General features: G+C 39.9%; 1 protein-coding gene across 3 annotated transcripts in view; it reads right to left on the bottom strand.

Annotated features, from left to right (window-relative positions):
• The window catches only part of nyap2a (neuronal tyrosine-phosphorylated phosphoinositide-3-kinase adaptor 2a), a 90575-nt gene that overhangs the window by 65013 nt on the left and 6704 nt on the right, over positions 1-18858 (bottom strand). For 2 of the 3 annotated variants that reach the window (XM_046297822.1, XM_046297824.1), the window contains exons 1-2: positions 13599-14492; positions 8831-9063 (exon numbers count right to left, since the gene is read on the bottom strand). In XM_046297822.1, coding sequence (XP_046153778.1) covers positions 8831-9033 — 203 coding nt within the window. In that variant the 5' untranslated portion in view covers positions 9034-9063; positions 13599-14492. Of the gene's footprint in view, positions 1-8830; positions 9064-13598; positions 14493-18858 lie in introns of those variants that run through there. The other variant, XM_046297823.1, reaches the window with a different exon arrangement.

Below are 18858 nucleotides of genomic sequence, written 5' to 3'. Positions count from 1 at the left end.
CCTACCAAATACACCGTGTCTATGGAGTCAAGTTGCACTTCCTACGGCCTCCACTAAATGTCAACCGTCTTTAAAGAGGGGCTCATGAGACCCGCTTGAGTCAGTGGTCTGGCATAGTGCCTTGGTCTCATGACGCGCGGTCACGGGAGAGTTCTTCAGACATAGGAATTCTCCAGTTGGAACCTTATCGATGATTTATGTTAAAAACATTCTAAAGATTGATTCCATACATCGTTTGACTTGTTTCTACGACCTGTAACGGAACATTTCGAGTTTTTGTCTGGACTTGCGTGCTTGTGCCTCATGAAGATGGTTACTGGGCTGAACACTAACAACAAGTGGCTATTTGGACATAAATGATGGACTTTATGGAACAAATCAGCCATTTATTGTCGAACTGGGATTTCTGGGAGTGCCTTCTTATGAAGATCATCAAAGGTAAGTGAATATTTATAGTGTTATTTCTAACTTCTGTTGACTCCAACATGGCAGATATTCCTCTGGCTGGATTGGGCTCTGAGCGCCGTTCTCAGATTATGCTTTTTCCGTGAAGTAAAAAAAAAATCTGACACAGTGGTTGCATTAAGGAGAAATCTATCTTTAGTTCTGTGAATAACACTTGTATCCTTTATCAATGTTTATTATGAGTATTTCTGCAAAATCACTGGATGTTTTGGAATCAAAACATTACTGCACGTAACGGCGCCAATGTAACTGAGATTTTTGGATATAAATATGCACATTATCGAACAAAACAAATGTATTGTGTAACATGATGTCCTATGAGTGTCATCTCAAGAATATCATCAAAGATTAGTGATTCAATTTATCTATATTTCAGCTTTTTGTGACTCCTATCTTTAGCTGGAAAAATGGCTGTGTTTTTTTGACTTGGCAGTGATCTAACATATGTTGTGCTTTCACTGTAAAGCATTTATGAAATTGGACATGATGGGTAGATTAACAAGTAGTTTCTTTCATTTGCTGTATTGGACTTGTTAATGTGTGAAAGTTACATATTTCTAAAAAATATTTTTGAATTTCGCTCTCTGCCTTTTCAGAGGATTGTTGTCGAGGGGTTCTGTTAGCGGAACGCCTGCCCTAGAAAGGTTAAAGTGAGATGAGAAAATTATGGTTAAAATAGCTATTAGTTGATCTATTTTAATTAGATTAATATTGTAAGGCAAAATATTATGGTTACACAACCTTGTGATGTTGACACGTGGTTCATTTTCATAAATGTCGAACCGTAAGCAATACTTATTTAAAACGACTGATAGTACATTTGTGACCCATTTCAAGAAGCTAGGTGTACATCACTACTTCACAGGAGATGCATTTGAATGTTTAAAAATATATGTATTATCAAAGTGTGTTTTTTGTAGAAATGTCTTCTGGAACATGTACATTTTCATGTGCCTTAATGACAAACTTGTATGCCATCTGTAAATACAAATTAAAAAATTATATTACGAGCCTACTTGGTTTAGCCACGGGAAAAAACAGGAACCTTACTGCTAGCCATGATTGGCTGAGATAATCGATGGGCTGGACATGCCGAGAGTAGCACGCTTCTGTCTATAACATGAGCTGCTCAGCTTCCGCTGCTTTTTTGAAAGATATAACGTTAGCCAAGGAAAACAGCAAAAGTGTTGTTTCTGCTGTCAACAACATCGCTGAGCAAAGTTTAGCAGGCACCATCAACAAAGCTCAGTGGGAAAAAGTTGTGAGGGACTACTTTCTGCACACAGTTAGAGTTAGTGTGATCCGGAGTGACTTAACACAGCAACGGCCCAAACAAGCTGTAGCTAGTTACAAACGAAACGGACAAGATACCAAGTGTTCTTCCATGTATACGGGTTAAAGTCTAGCAAGCTACATTTTTTGATTTTTATTGGTTTTACATTTTTTCAGGAAGTTGTTAAAGTTAAAGCGTACTGTTAGCTAGCTAGCGAACATTGGCTTGCTGGCTCGCTAGCTAATTTTACATGTATGATCTATGTAGCAATTTTATTTGTATCCCAGAAAGCCATTTGCATTGATATGTATAGCCTGTTAGCTAGCTATCTAACATTGAACCTAGATGGTTAGTTTTAGCTACTTGCAGATTCATACTACAGCATTTCATGTGGCTAGCTATGACAATCACTTTGTATTGCTAATAGTATGGGTTGGGGTTTTAGATCATTGTCCAGCTAACTAGCTAGCTAAGTGGATGGGTCACTATTGTCTATATGTCTACACATGTGCACATGGCAGACATCGTGTATGGTGTCATGTGGGTGACTGGTTTTGCTGATGTCAACGTTGTGAACAAAGTATGCCATGGTGGCGGTGGGATTATGATATGGGCAGGAATAAGCTATGGACAACGAACACGATTGCATTTTATCGATGCCAATTTCAATACACAGAGATGCCATGACGAGATCCCAAGGCCCATTGTCGTGCATTCATCCACCGCCATCACCTCATGTTTCAGCATGAGAATGCACAGCCCCATGTTGCAAGAATCTGTACACAATTCCTGGAAGCTGAAAATGTCCCAGTTCTTCCATCGCCTGCATACTCACCAGACATGTCACTCATTGAGCATGTTTGGTATGCTCTTGATTGACGTGTATGACAACGTGTTCCAGTTTCCACTGATATCCAGCAACTTCGCACAGCCATTGAAGAGGAATTGGGACAACATTCCACAGGCCACAATCATCAGCCTAATCAACTCTATGCAAATGAGATGTGTCGTGCTGCATGGAGCAAATGGTGATTCCACCAGATACTGACTGGTTTTGTGATCCACACCCTTAACTTTAAAAAAAAGTATGTGACCAACAGATGCATATCTGTATCCACAGTCCTGAAATCCATAGATTAGAGCCTAATTTATTTATTTCAATTGACTGATTTTCTTATTTGAACTCTCCAGCGAGTGGTTCTTCCTTTAAAAGTTGCATCGTACTGCAGCACTGCTTGCAGGCTGCCGCAGAATTCTATGGCACATTATGTAAGTGTCAGCCATTGTTGCCATTAATGCAAGTTAGTGCTAGTTTGACCACCAGAGGGCATCTTTGAGAAGCATTTGACTGTTTTAAATATTGGCTGTTCTAGAGAATTTATGAACACATTTTTGATTGATATTATGGTGTTTCTATTCCAAGAAAAACAATAAACTAAACCCTCAGGCTTTACGGACAATATAGCGCTGTACAATGTGACCGGTGACTGTGAGTGAAAAGCAAAATAATCCGTACATTTACACACCCAAATTGTAGGCTAACCAAAACTCAAAACAAAGATTCAGTGAAAACTAAAATCTCAAACTAAAATCTCATCATCATTATCAAGACCAGTCCCCATGCTTGTCTCAGAGCAGCATGAATCGGTGCTGAAATAGTTGACCACACACAGGTAGGTTATTGCTTCATATCCTATTATAACAATTGGATGACTTTGGGTGTTCCAGTAAGCAAGAATTTAATGCCTTCATTAGCCTATTTTATTCCAATATTTCTGTCATTCAGTATTTTTTATTCCCATAGTAATTTGTTTTGGATCCATCCAGATGTGGTTAGATAACAATGCATTTGGAGAACTCGGTAGGAGTCTAATGTCCTGCTGATAAACAATCAAGTGTGGAAGAGCAAGGAACCTTGACTAATTAAACATGTTGGTCAAATACGGTTAGACTTGGGGACTATGGTCACAGACAGTGCTATTCGCCTTTGTTATGCCGATCACGAAGCCCAGGAAAATTAACAGGTATAGTAGGCTACAATACTGTAATGTAGGCATAGTAATGATCAAAAATAATGCTTAAATCGACTGCTGGACTTTACTGTATGTTGAACATTTTTACATTGTATTCCATTTACAGCAAGACCAATCAAGCCTTCGACTCACTGATGGTTGAAGATGATGAACGATCGGCAAAGGAAATCTGGAATCTGCTGGCATCACGGTACAACATCACTCTAATCACAGTCAGAAGATAGTTGAAGAAACTTGAGTGGACTTATGAAAAGGCTCTGTAAGACTACATATATATATATATATATATATATATATATATATATATATATATATATATATATATATATATATATATATATATATATATATATATATATATATATACAGGTAGGCTGAACTGAGTTTAAACGTATTTGGCTAAGGTGTATGTAAACATTTAACCTCAGTTTTTCACAATTCCTAACATTTCATCCAAGTAAAAATTCCCTGTATTAGTTCAGTTAGGATCCAAACATTATTTTATTTATTTCAGCTTTTATTTCTTTCATCACATTCCCAGTAGGTCAGAAGTTTACATACACTCAATCAGTATTTGGTAGCATTGCCTTTAAATTGATTTAACTTGGGTCAAACATTTCGGGTAGCCTTCCACAAGCTTCCCACAATAAGTTTGGTGAATTTTGGTCCATTCCTCCTGACAGCGCTGGTGTAACTGATGGAGGTTTGTAGGCCTCCTTGCTCATGCACGCTTTTTCAGTTCGGCCCACACATGTTCTATTGGATTGAGGTAAGGGCTTTGTGATGGCCACACAAATACCTTGACTTTGTTGTCCTTAAGCTATTTTGCCACAACTTTGGAAGTATGCTTGGGGTCATTGTCCACTTGGAAGACCCATTTGCGACCAACTTTAACTTCGTGACTGATGTCTTGAGATGTTGCTTCAATATATCCACATAATTTTCTTGCCTCATGATGCCATCTATTTTGTGTGGTGCAACAGTCCATCCTGCAGCAAAGCACCCCACAACATGATGCTGCCACCCCCGTGCTTCAAGGTTGAGATGGTGTTCTTCGGCTTGCAAGCCTCCCCCTTTTTCCTCCAAACATAACGATGGTCATTATGGCCAAACAGTTATATTTTTGTTTCATCAGACCTGAGGACATTACTAGCAAAAGTACGATCTTTGTCCCCATGAGCAGTTGCAGACCGTAACCTTGCGGAGCGGCCTTTCAGGTAATGTCAATATAGGACTCGTTTTACTGTGGCTATACAGTAGATACTTCTGTACCTGTTTCCTCCAGCATCTTCAAAAGGTCCTTTGCTGTTGTTCTGGGATTGATTTGCACTTTTCTCACCAAAGTACGTTCATCTCTGGGAGACAGAACGAATGTCCATCTGAAAGCTATCATGGCTGCGTGGTCCCATGGTGTTTATACTTACTTACTGCGTACAGTGGTTTGTACAGATGAACGTGGTACCTTCAGGCATTTGGAAATTGGTCCCAAGGATGAACCAGACTTGTGGAGGTCTACAAAAAGAAGTCTGAGGTCTTGGCTGATTTCCCCATGATGTCAAGCAAAGAGGCACTTAGTTTGAAGGTAGTCCTTGAAATGCATCCACACGTACACCTCCAATTGACTCAAATTGTGTCAATTAGCCTATCAGAAGCTTCGAAAGCCATGACATAATTTTCTGGAATTTTCCAAGCTGTTTAAAGGCACAGTCAACTTACTTTTCAAAAAGTAAGTGAATATTTATTCGTGATTTTATGAAGCCTGTGCTGTTTGAAATATATTTTGATGTGGGGCGCGGTCCACAAACAATCGCATGGCATGCTTTCGCTGTAAAGCCTATTGTAAATCAGACAATGCAGTTAGATGAACAAGACTTTAACTTCTTTCGGATCAGTGGGATGCCCTCGACAACATCTGGTGAAATTGGCAAATTAAATTACTATAAATATTTAACTTTCATAAAAATCACAAGACAAATACATCAAAATAAAGCTTAACTTGTTGTAAATTCAGCCGCTGTGTCAGATTTCAAAAATACTTCATGGCGAAAGCAAACCATGCGATTATCTGAGGACAGAGCCCCACATACCAACACATGAAAAACATATTTCAACCAGGCAGGTGCGACACAAAAGTCTAGAAATAACATTACATTTAAGTCATTTAGCAGACGCTCTTATCCAGAGCGACTTACAAATTGACGATATAATTCATGCCTTACCTTTGATGCGCTTCTTCTATTGGCACTCCAAAATGTCCCAGAAACATCACAAGTGGTCCTTTTGTTCGATAAATTCCTTCTTTATATCCCCAAAATGTGCATTTATTTGGCGTGTTTGATTCAGAATTACACCGGTTCCAACTCGCCCAACATGACTATAAAGTATCTAATAAGTTCCCTGTAAACTTGGTCCAAACAACTTTCCTAATCCAACCTTAGACATCCTAAAACATAAATAATCAATGTGTTATAGCAGATAGCGCGCTCCAGTTCACTGAAGTGAGCTCCAGTTCACTGAAGTGAGCTCCAGTTCACTGAAGTGAGCTTCAGTTCACGCGCGCCACACAGAAGAGTCCACTTGGCTTGACACTCACAATGAACAGTCCTACTAATTCATTTCTCAAAAGAAAAACATCCATCAATTTCTAAAGACTGTTGACATCTAGTGGAAGCCATATGAACTGTAACGAGGTTCCTCATAAATATAGTTTCCCATAGAAAATAATTGAAAACACAGAAGTTTACATACACTAAGTTGACTGTGCCTTTAAACAGTGTGGAGAATTCCAGAAAATGATGTCATGGTTTTCGAAGCTTCTGAAAGGTTTATTGACATAATTTGAGTCAATTGGAGATGTACCTGTGGATGTATTTCAAGGCCTACCTTCAAACTCAGTGCCTCTTTGCTTGACATCATGGAAATATCAAAAGAAATCAGCCAAGACCTCAGAAAAAAATGTGTAGACCTCTACAGGTCTGGTTCATCCTTGGGAGCAATTTCCAAACGCCTGAATGTACCAAGTTCATCTGTACAAACCACAGTATAAAGTACAGTATAAACACCATGGGATCATGCAGCCGTCATACCGCTCAGGAAGGAGACACGTTCTTTCTCCTAGAGATGAACGTACTTTGGTGCAACAAGTGTAAATCAATCACAGAACAACAGCAAAGGACCTTGTGAAGATGCTGGAGGAAACAGGTACAAAAGTATATATATCCACAGTGAAACGAGTCCTATATTGACATAACCTGAAAGGCCTCTCAGCAAGGAAAAAGCCACTGCTCCAAAACCGCCATAAGAAAGCCAGACTATGCTTTGCAACTGCACATTGGGACAAAACTGTTTGGCCATAATGACCATCATTATGTTTGGAGGAAAAAGGGGGAGGCTTTAGACCTTACCAATAGTGAAGGACGGGGGTGGCAGCATCATGTTGTGGGGGTGCTAGAAGGCCGGCGATGCCAAATGCCTGAGCTGAACAGGAAGGGGAGCCAAAGCAAAGGCTGGCGTGACAAATGTCACAAATTGAACACACACAACATGAGCAGATTAACTTTGTAAAAAATAACAATATTTTGGAGATTTCATTTCAAATAACTGGAAGTGAGCATTTGTAATCTGAATAAAGGGAAATGCCATTTGTGAACATGAGGTGAGACATTCGTACTAATTTGTAAATTAAGCCAGTTTGTTATTATGAATTATTTATTTCTGGTTTCGGATTGAGAGAAACCAAAATCCCACCTTTTTGAAAATTGTCGGTCCACATGTCAAGTGAATTTCCCTCATTGCATTTACTCAAGTTCTCTCTTAACTCCAGGATCGCTGACAGTTTTTTTGTTGCCTGATGCAGGACTCCAGTGCCAGAGGAGAGACTCAGACGGAAAACACCTTCATTAATTGCCACAGTTTAGACTACCGATAGATCAGCGTTCTAACTCTCTCTTGTGACACCATCTCCCATTAACAGTCGCGGCATAAGCTCATAACTTTTAAAGGAAAAACCACTGTCTCTCAGTAAAATCTTTGAAATTGTTGTATGTTGCATTTATATTTTTGTTTTGTGTAAAATATTAATAAAATATTTTCATCTGGACACTTTCTAATTTTGATATTACTACTATGCAAATTTGCAAAGTAATCATTTCACTGTACTGTTTACTCATTCTGTATCCTGGGCATGTGAAAAATACACTTTTATTTGACAGTCAATATTGTCTTTACTGTAAGTTACTACTTTCACCACTTTTAGTCTTGAAATCTTTGGTTGTTTACTACACTACCTTAATTACTCTGTGTAGCACATGGCCTCACATGTGAATCCTTAAAGAGATGGGTTGGGCTAAGACATAAGAGGATATGAACAATGCTGAATAGGTATAGACAAAGAAGAGCTCTACAGTAGGTGTTCCCAAAATAATTCAAGTGCCATTTTCTCAAAAGTGGTTCGGGTTTATCACCTTTCGAAGCAGAATCACTTTCCCATTGTTCCTCAACTGCAGTGTATGATATACCATTTTGTAGCTCTGAGTCTGTACAATTTCAAATTTTGCTACATAAGACTGAATTGAGCTGGTCGGTCACATTTGTTTAAAGTAACATACAAACCAGAAACATGGAGATAAGACATATATTGTGCACTTACTTCCGTCCCGAGACAGTGTTCCTTCAGTCCCAACCGGCAGGTACAAAAGTAACGTTAGACTAGTTCTCTTCTCGGTCTATTTAATTTAAACTAATTTACCCTAGAAATTAAATTACTAATGGTGGAGGACATCTGTCTGTTTGTAATAAAATATGGTGTCTCTAGTTCTAGCAATCTCTGAGCAATTAGAAAGAAACAAAAAGTGTGACTTTCGTCCCAGTTCTCCTCTACTACATTGGTGTGTATTTCTCTGTATATGTGTGTGTGAAGTTATTGTCCTGTGAAGTTAAAATTAACACAGTCCCACAGTCTGTCATTCCCACAGTCTGTCATTGATTTCACACAGGTTTTTATACATATGACGTGTCTTAGTTCATATTTGTGTGCATGCGCATGAGCTCTTTGTCTTACCTCTTTATGGCTTCTTCCTGTCTTCTCTTCTTATCGTGTTTCTCCTGAAGGTAGGCCCAGTTGGTCTCTTTGCGGACGCGGTCGCTCTCACGGGCGATGTCAGAGGCATTCTGGATGACCAGTCCATCATAGGCCCTGAGTCCACTGTCCTCCACATACTGGAAGAACCTGCTGAACGATGCTTCCTCCTCTTGAGAAGTCATTGTTTTTCACTGGCAGTGGAGCAGAGAGCACTGCAAGGAGAGGGATAGGGTAGACACACAGACAGGGCTGAGTTACACGATAAGGAGGTCAAGTCAATAGTAATGACGTCTGGTGTATAACGACGTTGAGCAGGGAAATGACATGCAATGTCCCACTGGGCGCAAATATTTGTCAACATATTGTGACGTGGAGTCTATGTGGAAAATACATTGGATTTTAATAAAGTCATCAATGTAAACTGTTGTTTTGAGGGTGACATTACAACCATAGGATTATGTCATCACTGTAAACAATTTTCAACAGTCAAATCTGGTATGTAATATGTTGAATTTGAACCATTGACACAACATCAGATCATTAGCATTATATTCACTTTCAGGGGCAACGCCCCCATTAACACTGATGAGGCTGTAGTGGTGCGGGTTGAGAGGTTCAAGTACCTTGGTGTCCACATCACCAACAAACTATCATGGTCCAAACACACCAAGACAGTCGTGAAGTGGGCACGACAACACCTTTTCCACCTCAGGAGACTGAAAAGATTTGGCATGGATCCCCAGATCTTCAAAAGGTTCTACAGCTGCATCGTCGAGAGCATCCAGCCGTAAGGCGCAACAGAGGGTAGTGCGTAAGGCGCAAAACATCACTGGGAAGCTTAGAAGCTTCTACCCCCAAGCCATAAGACTGCTGAACAATTATTCAAATGGCACCCGGACAATTTACATTGAACCCCCCACACACACACTTTTGTTTTACATTGCTGCTACTCACTGTTTATTATGTATGCATAGTCACTTTACCCCTACCTACATGTGCAAATTACCTCGACTAACCTGTACATCCGCACATCTTATTGTGTTACTTTACTTTGATTTTTACTTTAGTTTATTTTGCAATTATTTAGCAATTATTTAGCAATTAACTCTTTGTTGTACTACATTGTTGGTTACTGATTTGTAAGTAAGCATTTCACGGTAAGGTCTACACCTGTTATAGTCAGCGCAAGGGACAAATACATTTTTATTTTATTTAAGGCTAGGGGGCAGTATACTGAATTTCCGCCTGACTGACGTGCCCAAAGTAAACTGTCTTTACTCGGGCCCAGAAGCTAGGATATGCATATAATTGATAGAATTTGATAGAAAACACTTTAAAGTGTCTAAAACTGTAAAAATAATGTCTGTGAGTATAACAGAATTGATATGGCAGGAGGTCACAGGCCTTTCCAATGCAAGTCTATGGGTCTATATATAAAAATAGCTCCCAGGTTGCAGAACCTAATCCTTCCACTAGATGTCAAGTCTTTATACAGGGTTTCAGGTTTGTTTCTGGAAAAACGAGTAGTTTTTCCAACGTGAATGAGTGCGCGCTCTTCGTTATTTTCCTTTCCTATTGTACACCGTTCTTTCAGTCTGAAATATTATCATTTATGTACATACTAGGGTACCTGAGATTTGATTACAAACATTGTTTGACTTGTTTGGACAAAGTTTACCGGAACTTTCTGGATTCCTTTGGATGCATGTTGAAGGAGTCAATTACTGAAATCAATGGCGAAAACTAAACAGACTTTTTTGGGCATAAATAAGGACTTTATCAAAAAACAAACATTCATTTGTAGCTGGGACCCTTGGCATTGAAAACAGAGGAAGATCTTCAAAGGTAAGTGATTTATTTAATTGCTATTTGTGGTTTTGTGAAGCCTGTGTTGGTTGAAAAAGTATTTTGACGTGGGGCACTGTCCTGAGATAATCACATGGTATGCTTTCACCATAAAGCCTTTCTGAGATCTGACAATGCAGTTGCATTAAACAAGAAGTTAAGCTTTTAAATGATATAAGACACTTGTATGCTCATGAATGTTTCATATTAAGATTTTGTCATTTGAATTTGGCGCGCACCAATTTCACCGGAGGTTGTCGACAGGTGTCACGCTAGCGGTTCGCGATCCCTAAGAGGTTTAATAACAAATTGGGAATTCAGCACACTTTTGGCTGTCTTTTCGAGTGGGTGAATAAAGGTTGAAATCTCATTGATCAACTTGTTAATCAAACGTTACCCACATTTCCACGTTGAAATGACATGGTGTGCCCAGTGGGGTAGTGGTAATTTTTTTTGTATGGATCTAGAGTAGATTTGCATTAATATAAAATGTCAACAAGACTGTGTGTGTGTTTGAGCACAAACAGCGTTGTGTATGATTTTGTGAGCATATTTGAAATTATCCTGTCTATCATTGTTGGATTGTGTGTGTAGTTGTTTGAGAGCAAATCTAAAATTTGTGCTAAATGCAAACAAAACCAATGCTTTTTTTCTAGGTCCCATTACCCATATTTAAATACATTTGTAATGACTAGTTTGAACGGTACACAAATTTAACGAGTGCCATCCTTCAAATATCTTGGTATCTGGCTTGTTGACAAACGACCATTTAAAAAACATGTCACTGAGCTGGTGAAGAAGTTGAAGATCGAGGTTGGTTTATTTTACAGAAATTAATCATGTCTGACTTTTGTAATTAGGAAGGAAATCGCAGAGGCCACTTTTATGTTTATTTTAGATTATTACATTTACATTACATTTAAGTCATTTAGCAGACGCTCTTATCCAGAGCGACTTACAAATTGGATTATGCGGATATTGTCTACATGCATGCAGCAGCATCTACACTTAAACCACTAGATGCTGTTTTCCATTGTACCCTCAGATTTATTACTTGTGATGGTTGTAGAACTCACCATTGTGTTTTGTATCAAAATGTGGGTTGGGCCTCTTCGCATGTAAGGAGTGAGCAGAATTATATTGTGTTTATCTACAAAGCACTCATGCAGAAACTTCCTATGCCTCTATCATCATTAATACAATTTAGACTTACAAATGTCCAAAGCCGGTCTCAGGCTTGGATAACACTGGATGCCACTTCAGTCTCCACAGAGTTGGGTAAAGCTGCTTCTAGTTTTTTTGCACCCTTTATGTGGAACACCTTTACAGAGCTCTTTGAAATGAGATGTTCTGGTCCCCTTTGGTCAGTTCAGAGTAATGATCAGAGACCTCTATGTTGATAAATGTGTCTGTTTTTCTTAATATTTTTTGTAATTTTGTATATTGTGTGTGTTTGATGTATTTCTGCAAGGCTCATCTGCGAAAGAGACCCTAGTCTCAGTATGACTTCCCTGTCAAAATAAGGTTTATAAATATATAAATCACAAAGATATTTTTTGTGAGACTATGTTGCATTGCATTTTGGGTGAATTTGGGTATGTTGTTGAGATCCTATTAGCCACACCAGAGACCACAGAGAGATCTGATTGTAAGTCGCTCTGGATAAGAGCGTCTGCTAAATGACTTAAATGTAAATGTAAATGTATGAGAAACCTCTCGCTCAGAGTAACAGTTGCATCATGCCAGAGATACTGGGCACCTTTAACATTGCAGCCGACATTGAAGTTGAGTCGAGACTGACTGATCTACAAATCGCCTCATAAATAACTACTCATTTTTTATTTGATTTATTTGTCAGTCAGTGACAATTTATCAATGATACATCATGGTTTTGATGCTCTCGAACACAGACAATGGGGGAGTGGTACGGACCTCAGCCAGCTGGTGATATGCAAGCTGTGTGTAGCCCATTGCAAGACTCTACATGGCTAGCAGGCTAAAAGGTTGATCTGCTGCTAGCCCAGACTTGCCCCCCACTCCCCCACAAATGCACACACCGATACATAGCTGATGGGGTGGGAGTGTATATTTTTGTTTGTATTTATAGGGATTGGAGGATGAGTTTTCTTGTATGTGGTGAGGGGGAAGGTATGTGTGTGTGTGTCCGTGCACATGGGTGTGAATAAATCAAGGTGCAGAATGTAAAAGGAGTTAATCGATCTCTTTTCTCCTTTGTCATTCCCTGCACTCTCACTTACCCACTCTCTCACTTACCCACTCTCTCTTTCTCTCCGCTTGTCCCTCTTTTTCCTATTCTAAATTTCTCCTCTAATCCTTGGCCCAATTCTCCTAATCCACCCCCCACTCCTTGCTCTCCTGATGGAGTCACAGCAGCATTCTAAAAATGGAATGGAGAGTGAGCCCGGCTGTTGCCAGGCAACAGCATCTCACGGTGGAGGGTGACATAATGCAGAAAAGGGAGTTCCTAATTCATCGTTTGAGACACATTTGTTCCGCCTCAGAGACGGGAAGCGTGAAATTTTATATCTGCAGTGGTTTGTGGTGAGCAGTGCACCACCAATATAGCTACAATGGACATAGATTCTGTATACAACTGACATTAACAAATAGTCTGAATAAAAATACAAATATGGATAGACAGTATGTACAATATAATGGGCTTACTGTATACTCCAAGGTGTTTTTTGAGGACTGTCTTTCCCTATTAACATATACTGTATAAAACCAACAACATACGGCTCGAAGTAGGTAGACTACATTCTACAAACAATCAATATTGACAGTAGAGCATTGAAACAGATCCATAGGCAGACTCTGAAGCGGAACCGGAAAACAGAATAAAAGCAGGATAGTGTAGCAGGCAAAGGGGAATGATACTTACAGTGGCTGGGTAGTGCTGGGGTCAGACCAAGGTAACCTAGAGGTTGACCACACTAGTGGGTGTTCAGTCCTGTCCACCACACAGGCTAGGAGGGAGGAGAGGGGGCTGAGCTGCAGGTAAACAGGATCACCCGGAGCTTAGCACCATAGAGCCCCCAGTGGTACAGAGCATGACAGAGGAGAGAGCCTGGTAGTGCTGCTGCTTCTGTTGGAGATCACAGGGACGCATGAGGAGGAAGAGGAGGTTGACCATCTTCCAGTGACTGAGTACCGCGTTGTAAAAAAGCAAGGGCCACCTCCAACCTCAGTGACGGACAGATAGACAGGCACAGAAGGGGCACCCAGGACACTGCAAGCTGGGCTGGACACAGACAACCACTGGTTCCCCCTCCCTAGAACAGTTCAGACACACATTCTTGCATCAGTCGTCACTAGAAACAGCAGGCTGTGGTGCTGTCACGGCAACACGCAAGCATCCAGCTCCCTCCCTAGTTGCTTGGCTCCTCCTTCCTCCGCTGCGGCTGTGTTTCTCTCTGTGTCACACACACATATCCACACAGACACACACTGTTCTCTCACATACACACAACAGAGCAAAACAAACTGAGAAGGCTAGGTGCAGGAGGCAGCGATCAGAAGCAGAAATGGTCCAGGGCAACTCTCACTCCCTGGTGATGGTATCACCTCCTTGGCAGTCTGGCTCTCTATCACATTCCAGCTGCCTCTCATGATGATACAGTAGTAGCCTCACAGGCAGCCTGACAAGCACAGAGTGGCAGAGTGGCTGTGAATTAATCCCTGATTCCGAGTGGTAAACCACAACACAGATGAAGAACAAGTGTGCTAATCTACACTTCCCATCCCTTCTACTTCAATCTCCTCCCCTGCTCCTCACTGGCTCGCAACTGCCTGTTCTCCTTCGCTCTACCCCCACAATGCGGTATCTCTTCCACACATCCTTGTGCTCTGTCTCATCTCTCTCTCCAGATAATTAGTTTTCAAACAAAGGTTAGTATTTATCAATTTGGAACTTGACCGGAAAGTGTGCGTATCTCCATGCACATCTCAGACCATGCTTATGCCCAACTTCTCGTGTTGGATCAATTATAATAACGGTAGGCTAATGAAAACATTAAATCGTAGGCCTAATGTAAAAACAGATGCATTTGTCATTGGTAAGGAGATTGCATAGCAACATGTAGCCTAATATGTTTCTTTAACTTTTATTATATAGGCCGAAATCATTATCATATTGCCGGACTTGTCTCTCCTTTTATGACATGACTGGTTTATTCCCACTACGCAACACACATTAGGCTACTATTTCGCCATCACTCATTTAATAGCCAAACATGCTAGAAAGTAAATAGATCAGTAGCCTATTTAAATTATTTGACAGTATGGGTAGAGCAGGCTACAGTGTCGTATTTTCCATAGAAGTGTGCTGTAGCATTTACTTTCAAATAGTTTGAATAGACAATCAAACTTGCAGAATGCATGGCCAGTGTTTGGCACTCGCAAAGTGACACATTGTCTAGCTAGCTAGCTAATTGTCAAAACAAAAGACTCCACTATGCAAGTAACCATTTCACTACACCTTCTGGATCCTGTGCATGTGACAAATTAACTTAGATTTTATTTGATATAGAATGTGTTTACCAGCGACGGTAATGTGACGAGCATGACCTTTACCAAAGTGAAATTGGGATATAACGTTAGGCCAATGAGACATTGTCCAAGTTCTAAAATTCTCTGGTAGAATGCCCTGTTTTTATTTAATCACGCTTACAACTGCCAGCTATTTTCTGTAATTGGATCGGCATTCACTTGTAAATAATGATCTTGAGTTTATTTTCCTATAATATTTGTATTCATTTTTTTTACCTTAATTTAACTAGTCAAGTCAGTTAACAAAAAAATCTTATTTTCAATCTTGCAATCATTCGGTTACTAGTCCAGCACTCTAACCACTAGGCTAACTTCCTCCACAATAATGAACACAAATGAGCTAAAGTAAAGACACTGTCAGCTACATGATATGGTCATTATTTGGACTGGCTGGCCAGCTAACTTAGAGGCGAAAGAAACACAAACCTATTTAGGGGAGGTGCTGGCTAGCGGAGTGGAACACTAGAAAAAATAAAAGGTGAGCCGCACACTCTAGGAGCTCAGCTGCAAAAAAAAATGTATGTTCAACATTTTGACAGACAAGCTGTCTTTATCAGGGTATAATGACAAACACTGTGAGACTCGTTTATATAGTGTCAAAAGACACACACAGGTGTCTGTAATCATGGCCGTGTGTGGCCTGATATCATTGGTTAATTCTCATGTATTAAAATAGCATACAAAAAACTAATGATAGCGTATGATCATAGATACAATTTGGCTACAAAAGCGTACAAACATTTACAATAGAAAAATCACAATAATCACAAGAATGGCTTCAGATCAAAGTCTACGTTGAGACCAAAGGGAGCAAGGGTCTTTAAATTAAAGATCCAGGCAGCCTCTCATTTTAACAATAAATTGTCGAGGTCACCTCCTCTCCTAGGGAGAGGGACATGTTCGATGCCATTATAACGCAGAGATGAAATCGAGTGGTTTTCCTCCAAAAAGTGGGCCGCAACGGTAAATTTTGTACGATGCTCCGAGATACGTACTTTTAATTCGCACTTTGTTTTACCCACATCATTTTTACCACTAGGACACATTATAAGATAAATTACTGCCTTAGTGGAGCACGTGATAACACCTTTTGATTGGGATCTGTTTCCTTGTTTGGGGTTGTTCGAAGGATCTACATTTACAAGTACCATTGCATTGAGCACGGCCATTACATTTGTAGTTTCCATTCAGTAGGGGTGCAAATACATGTTGTGCAGGAATATCCTGGGGTGGAAAATCAGAGTTTACCAATTGATCTCTGAGGTTTCTGCCCCGTGAGATTACGACCAAGGGATGGTCCGAAAACATTACCGACCGATACTCATCATCAAATCTTAGAATGTGCCAATGTTTGTGAACGATTTGTTCAGAGCACTTTGAATAGCGGGTAGTTAGAATGCAAGAATGCTTATTTTTGTGAGACTGACCTTGAAAAAGGTCATGCTTTGTTTTGAATTTTCTCAATGACAGTATTAATCTGACCATGTTTGTACCCCCTCTCCTTGAATTATCTTTGCGGCCCAGCCATATTTCTGTCGAAATCTGAACGTTTTTTACAAATTCTTTTGATTGAACAGAATTGGCTGTAGGGCAAACTGTTTTTCAAGGGAAGTGGGTGACATCTATCAGCCCTCAAAAAACTGTTATGGTCAGTAGGTTTCCTGTGAAGATCACATTATCTTCACACAAGATCAGAAGATCAAGAAAACTGATTTGACGTGTATCAGATTGCATAATAAATCTCAGATGCTCAGAAGAGGAGTTAAGAAAAGCATGGAACGCCTGAAGCTGTTCTGTATCACTCCTCCATAGAACAAAATATCATAAATAAACTGTTTCCAAATAATGATGTTAGGCAAGAAAACATTTTTGAGAGGATTGAAAATAGACTGTTTCTCCATGTAACCCACATACAAATTAGAATAGTTATGAGCCATGGGTGGTCCCATAGCAGTACCCATCTTCTGAATAAAGAAATAATTTAGAAACATGAAGTAGTTGTGTGTGAGTACTATTTCAGCCAATGTTATAATACATGCACTGGAAGGTAGTTCACTAGGGTCACACTGCAGAAGAAAATGTTATTTTTCTTCAATGCCCCCCGTGTGGAATATTTGTGTATTATGACTCAACATCAAAAGTAACTAACAAAGTATCCTCAGGGAGGGGATCAAGCGATTCATTAATAGAGATCATACTGCTGGTGTCCTTTACAAAGGAGGGGAGCAGTTCTGCAAGTGGTCCAATAAAAAAAGTCAACAAAAGTCGATAGAGGGGCCGTGACTGCATCAATGCCCACTACAATAGGGCGTCCTGGAGGTTTGTAAACATTCTTGTGTAATTTCGGCAAAGTATAAGAAGTGGCAAATTTAGGGTTTTGAATAGCCAAAAGGTTGTGTGATTTTTGGGCTATCTGACCAGAACTTATATACCCATCTAGGACAGTACAGATCGTGTTCTGAAATTGGGGAGTGGGTCATTTCTGAGTTTCTTGTAAAAGGTGTTGTCAAACAGTTGTCTATTGACACTCATTTACATAAACTGTCCTATCCATGAGTACAACCTACCCACCCTTATCAGCAGGGCGGGTACAAACTGACGTATCAGATTGTGATTCAAGCAAAGCTTGTTTACATTCTTCTGTAAATTATGGAAAGATATGTACTTAAGGAGATGAACAACATCTTTTTCAACAAGTCTGCAATATGTCTCCATAGAGTGATTGTGATTGGCTGGAGGTGCAAAATAACTCTTACTTCCAAAAGTAGTCGGAGTATTTGACTCTGGACCGCTACAACCTGTATATAGCCTCGCTACTGTTATTTTCACTGTCATTTTACAGTTTAAAAAAATGTCTTTACTTATCTATTGTTTACCTCATACCTATTTTTTACTTTAAAATTGCACTGTGTTGTTAGGTGCTGTAAGTAAGCATTTCACTGTAAGGTCTACACCTGTTGTATTCGGCGCGCGTGACAAATAAACTTTGATTTGATTAGGCTCTAACTAGAAAAGCAAACGGCTCTGGGATACGAATATTAATGTCAGCTAGGGAGCCAGCCAGCTAACGTTAGCTAGCTTGCTAACAGTCCACTCTCGCTTAAGACATATAGCTAGCTAGGTAAACAATGAACCAAGGTAGGTAAATAAAGTGTAAGATCACACACGTCAAGTAACGTTAGCTAACGAGCCAGCCAGCTAACGTTAGCTAGATAAACAACAATGAAGACAGTGCCAACAATGCCACAGTGCTGGAAGCTAACCAACCAGGTGCAATGTTAACTAGCTAACATTAGGATCTAACTAGAAAATAAAATTGCTCTGGGATATAACTAGCAATGTCAGCAGGGAGCCAGCCAGCTAACGTTAGCTAGCTAGCTGACAAATCAAATCAAATCAAATCAAATTTATTTATATAGCCCTTCGTACATCAGCTGATATCTCAAAGTGCTGTACAGAAACCCAGCCTAAAACCCCAAACAGCAAACAATGCAGGTGTAAAAGCACGGTGGCTAGGAAAAACTCCCTAGAAAGGCCAAAACCTAGGAAGAAACCTAGAGAGGAACCGGGCTATGTGGGGTGGCCAGTCCTCT

This window comes from Oncorhynchus gorbuscha, linkage group LG14 (genome assembly GCF_021184085.1).
Source record: "Oncorhynchus gorbuscha isolate QuinsamMale2020 ecotype Even-year linkage group LG14, OgorEven_v1.0, whole genome shotgun sequence".
Classification (NCBI taxonomy): Eukaryota; Metazoa; Chordata; class Actinopteri; order Salmoniformes; family Salmonidae; genus Oncorhynchus; species Oncorhynchus gorbuscha.
Note: the sequence above shows the minus strand (reverse complement) of the source record. Positions and strands in the feature narration are given on the sequence as shown.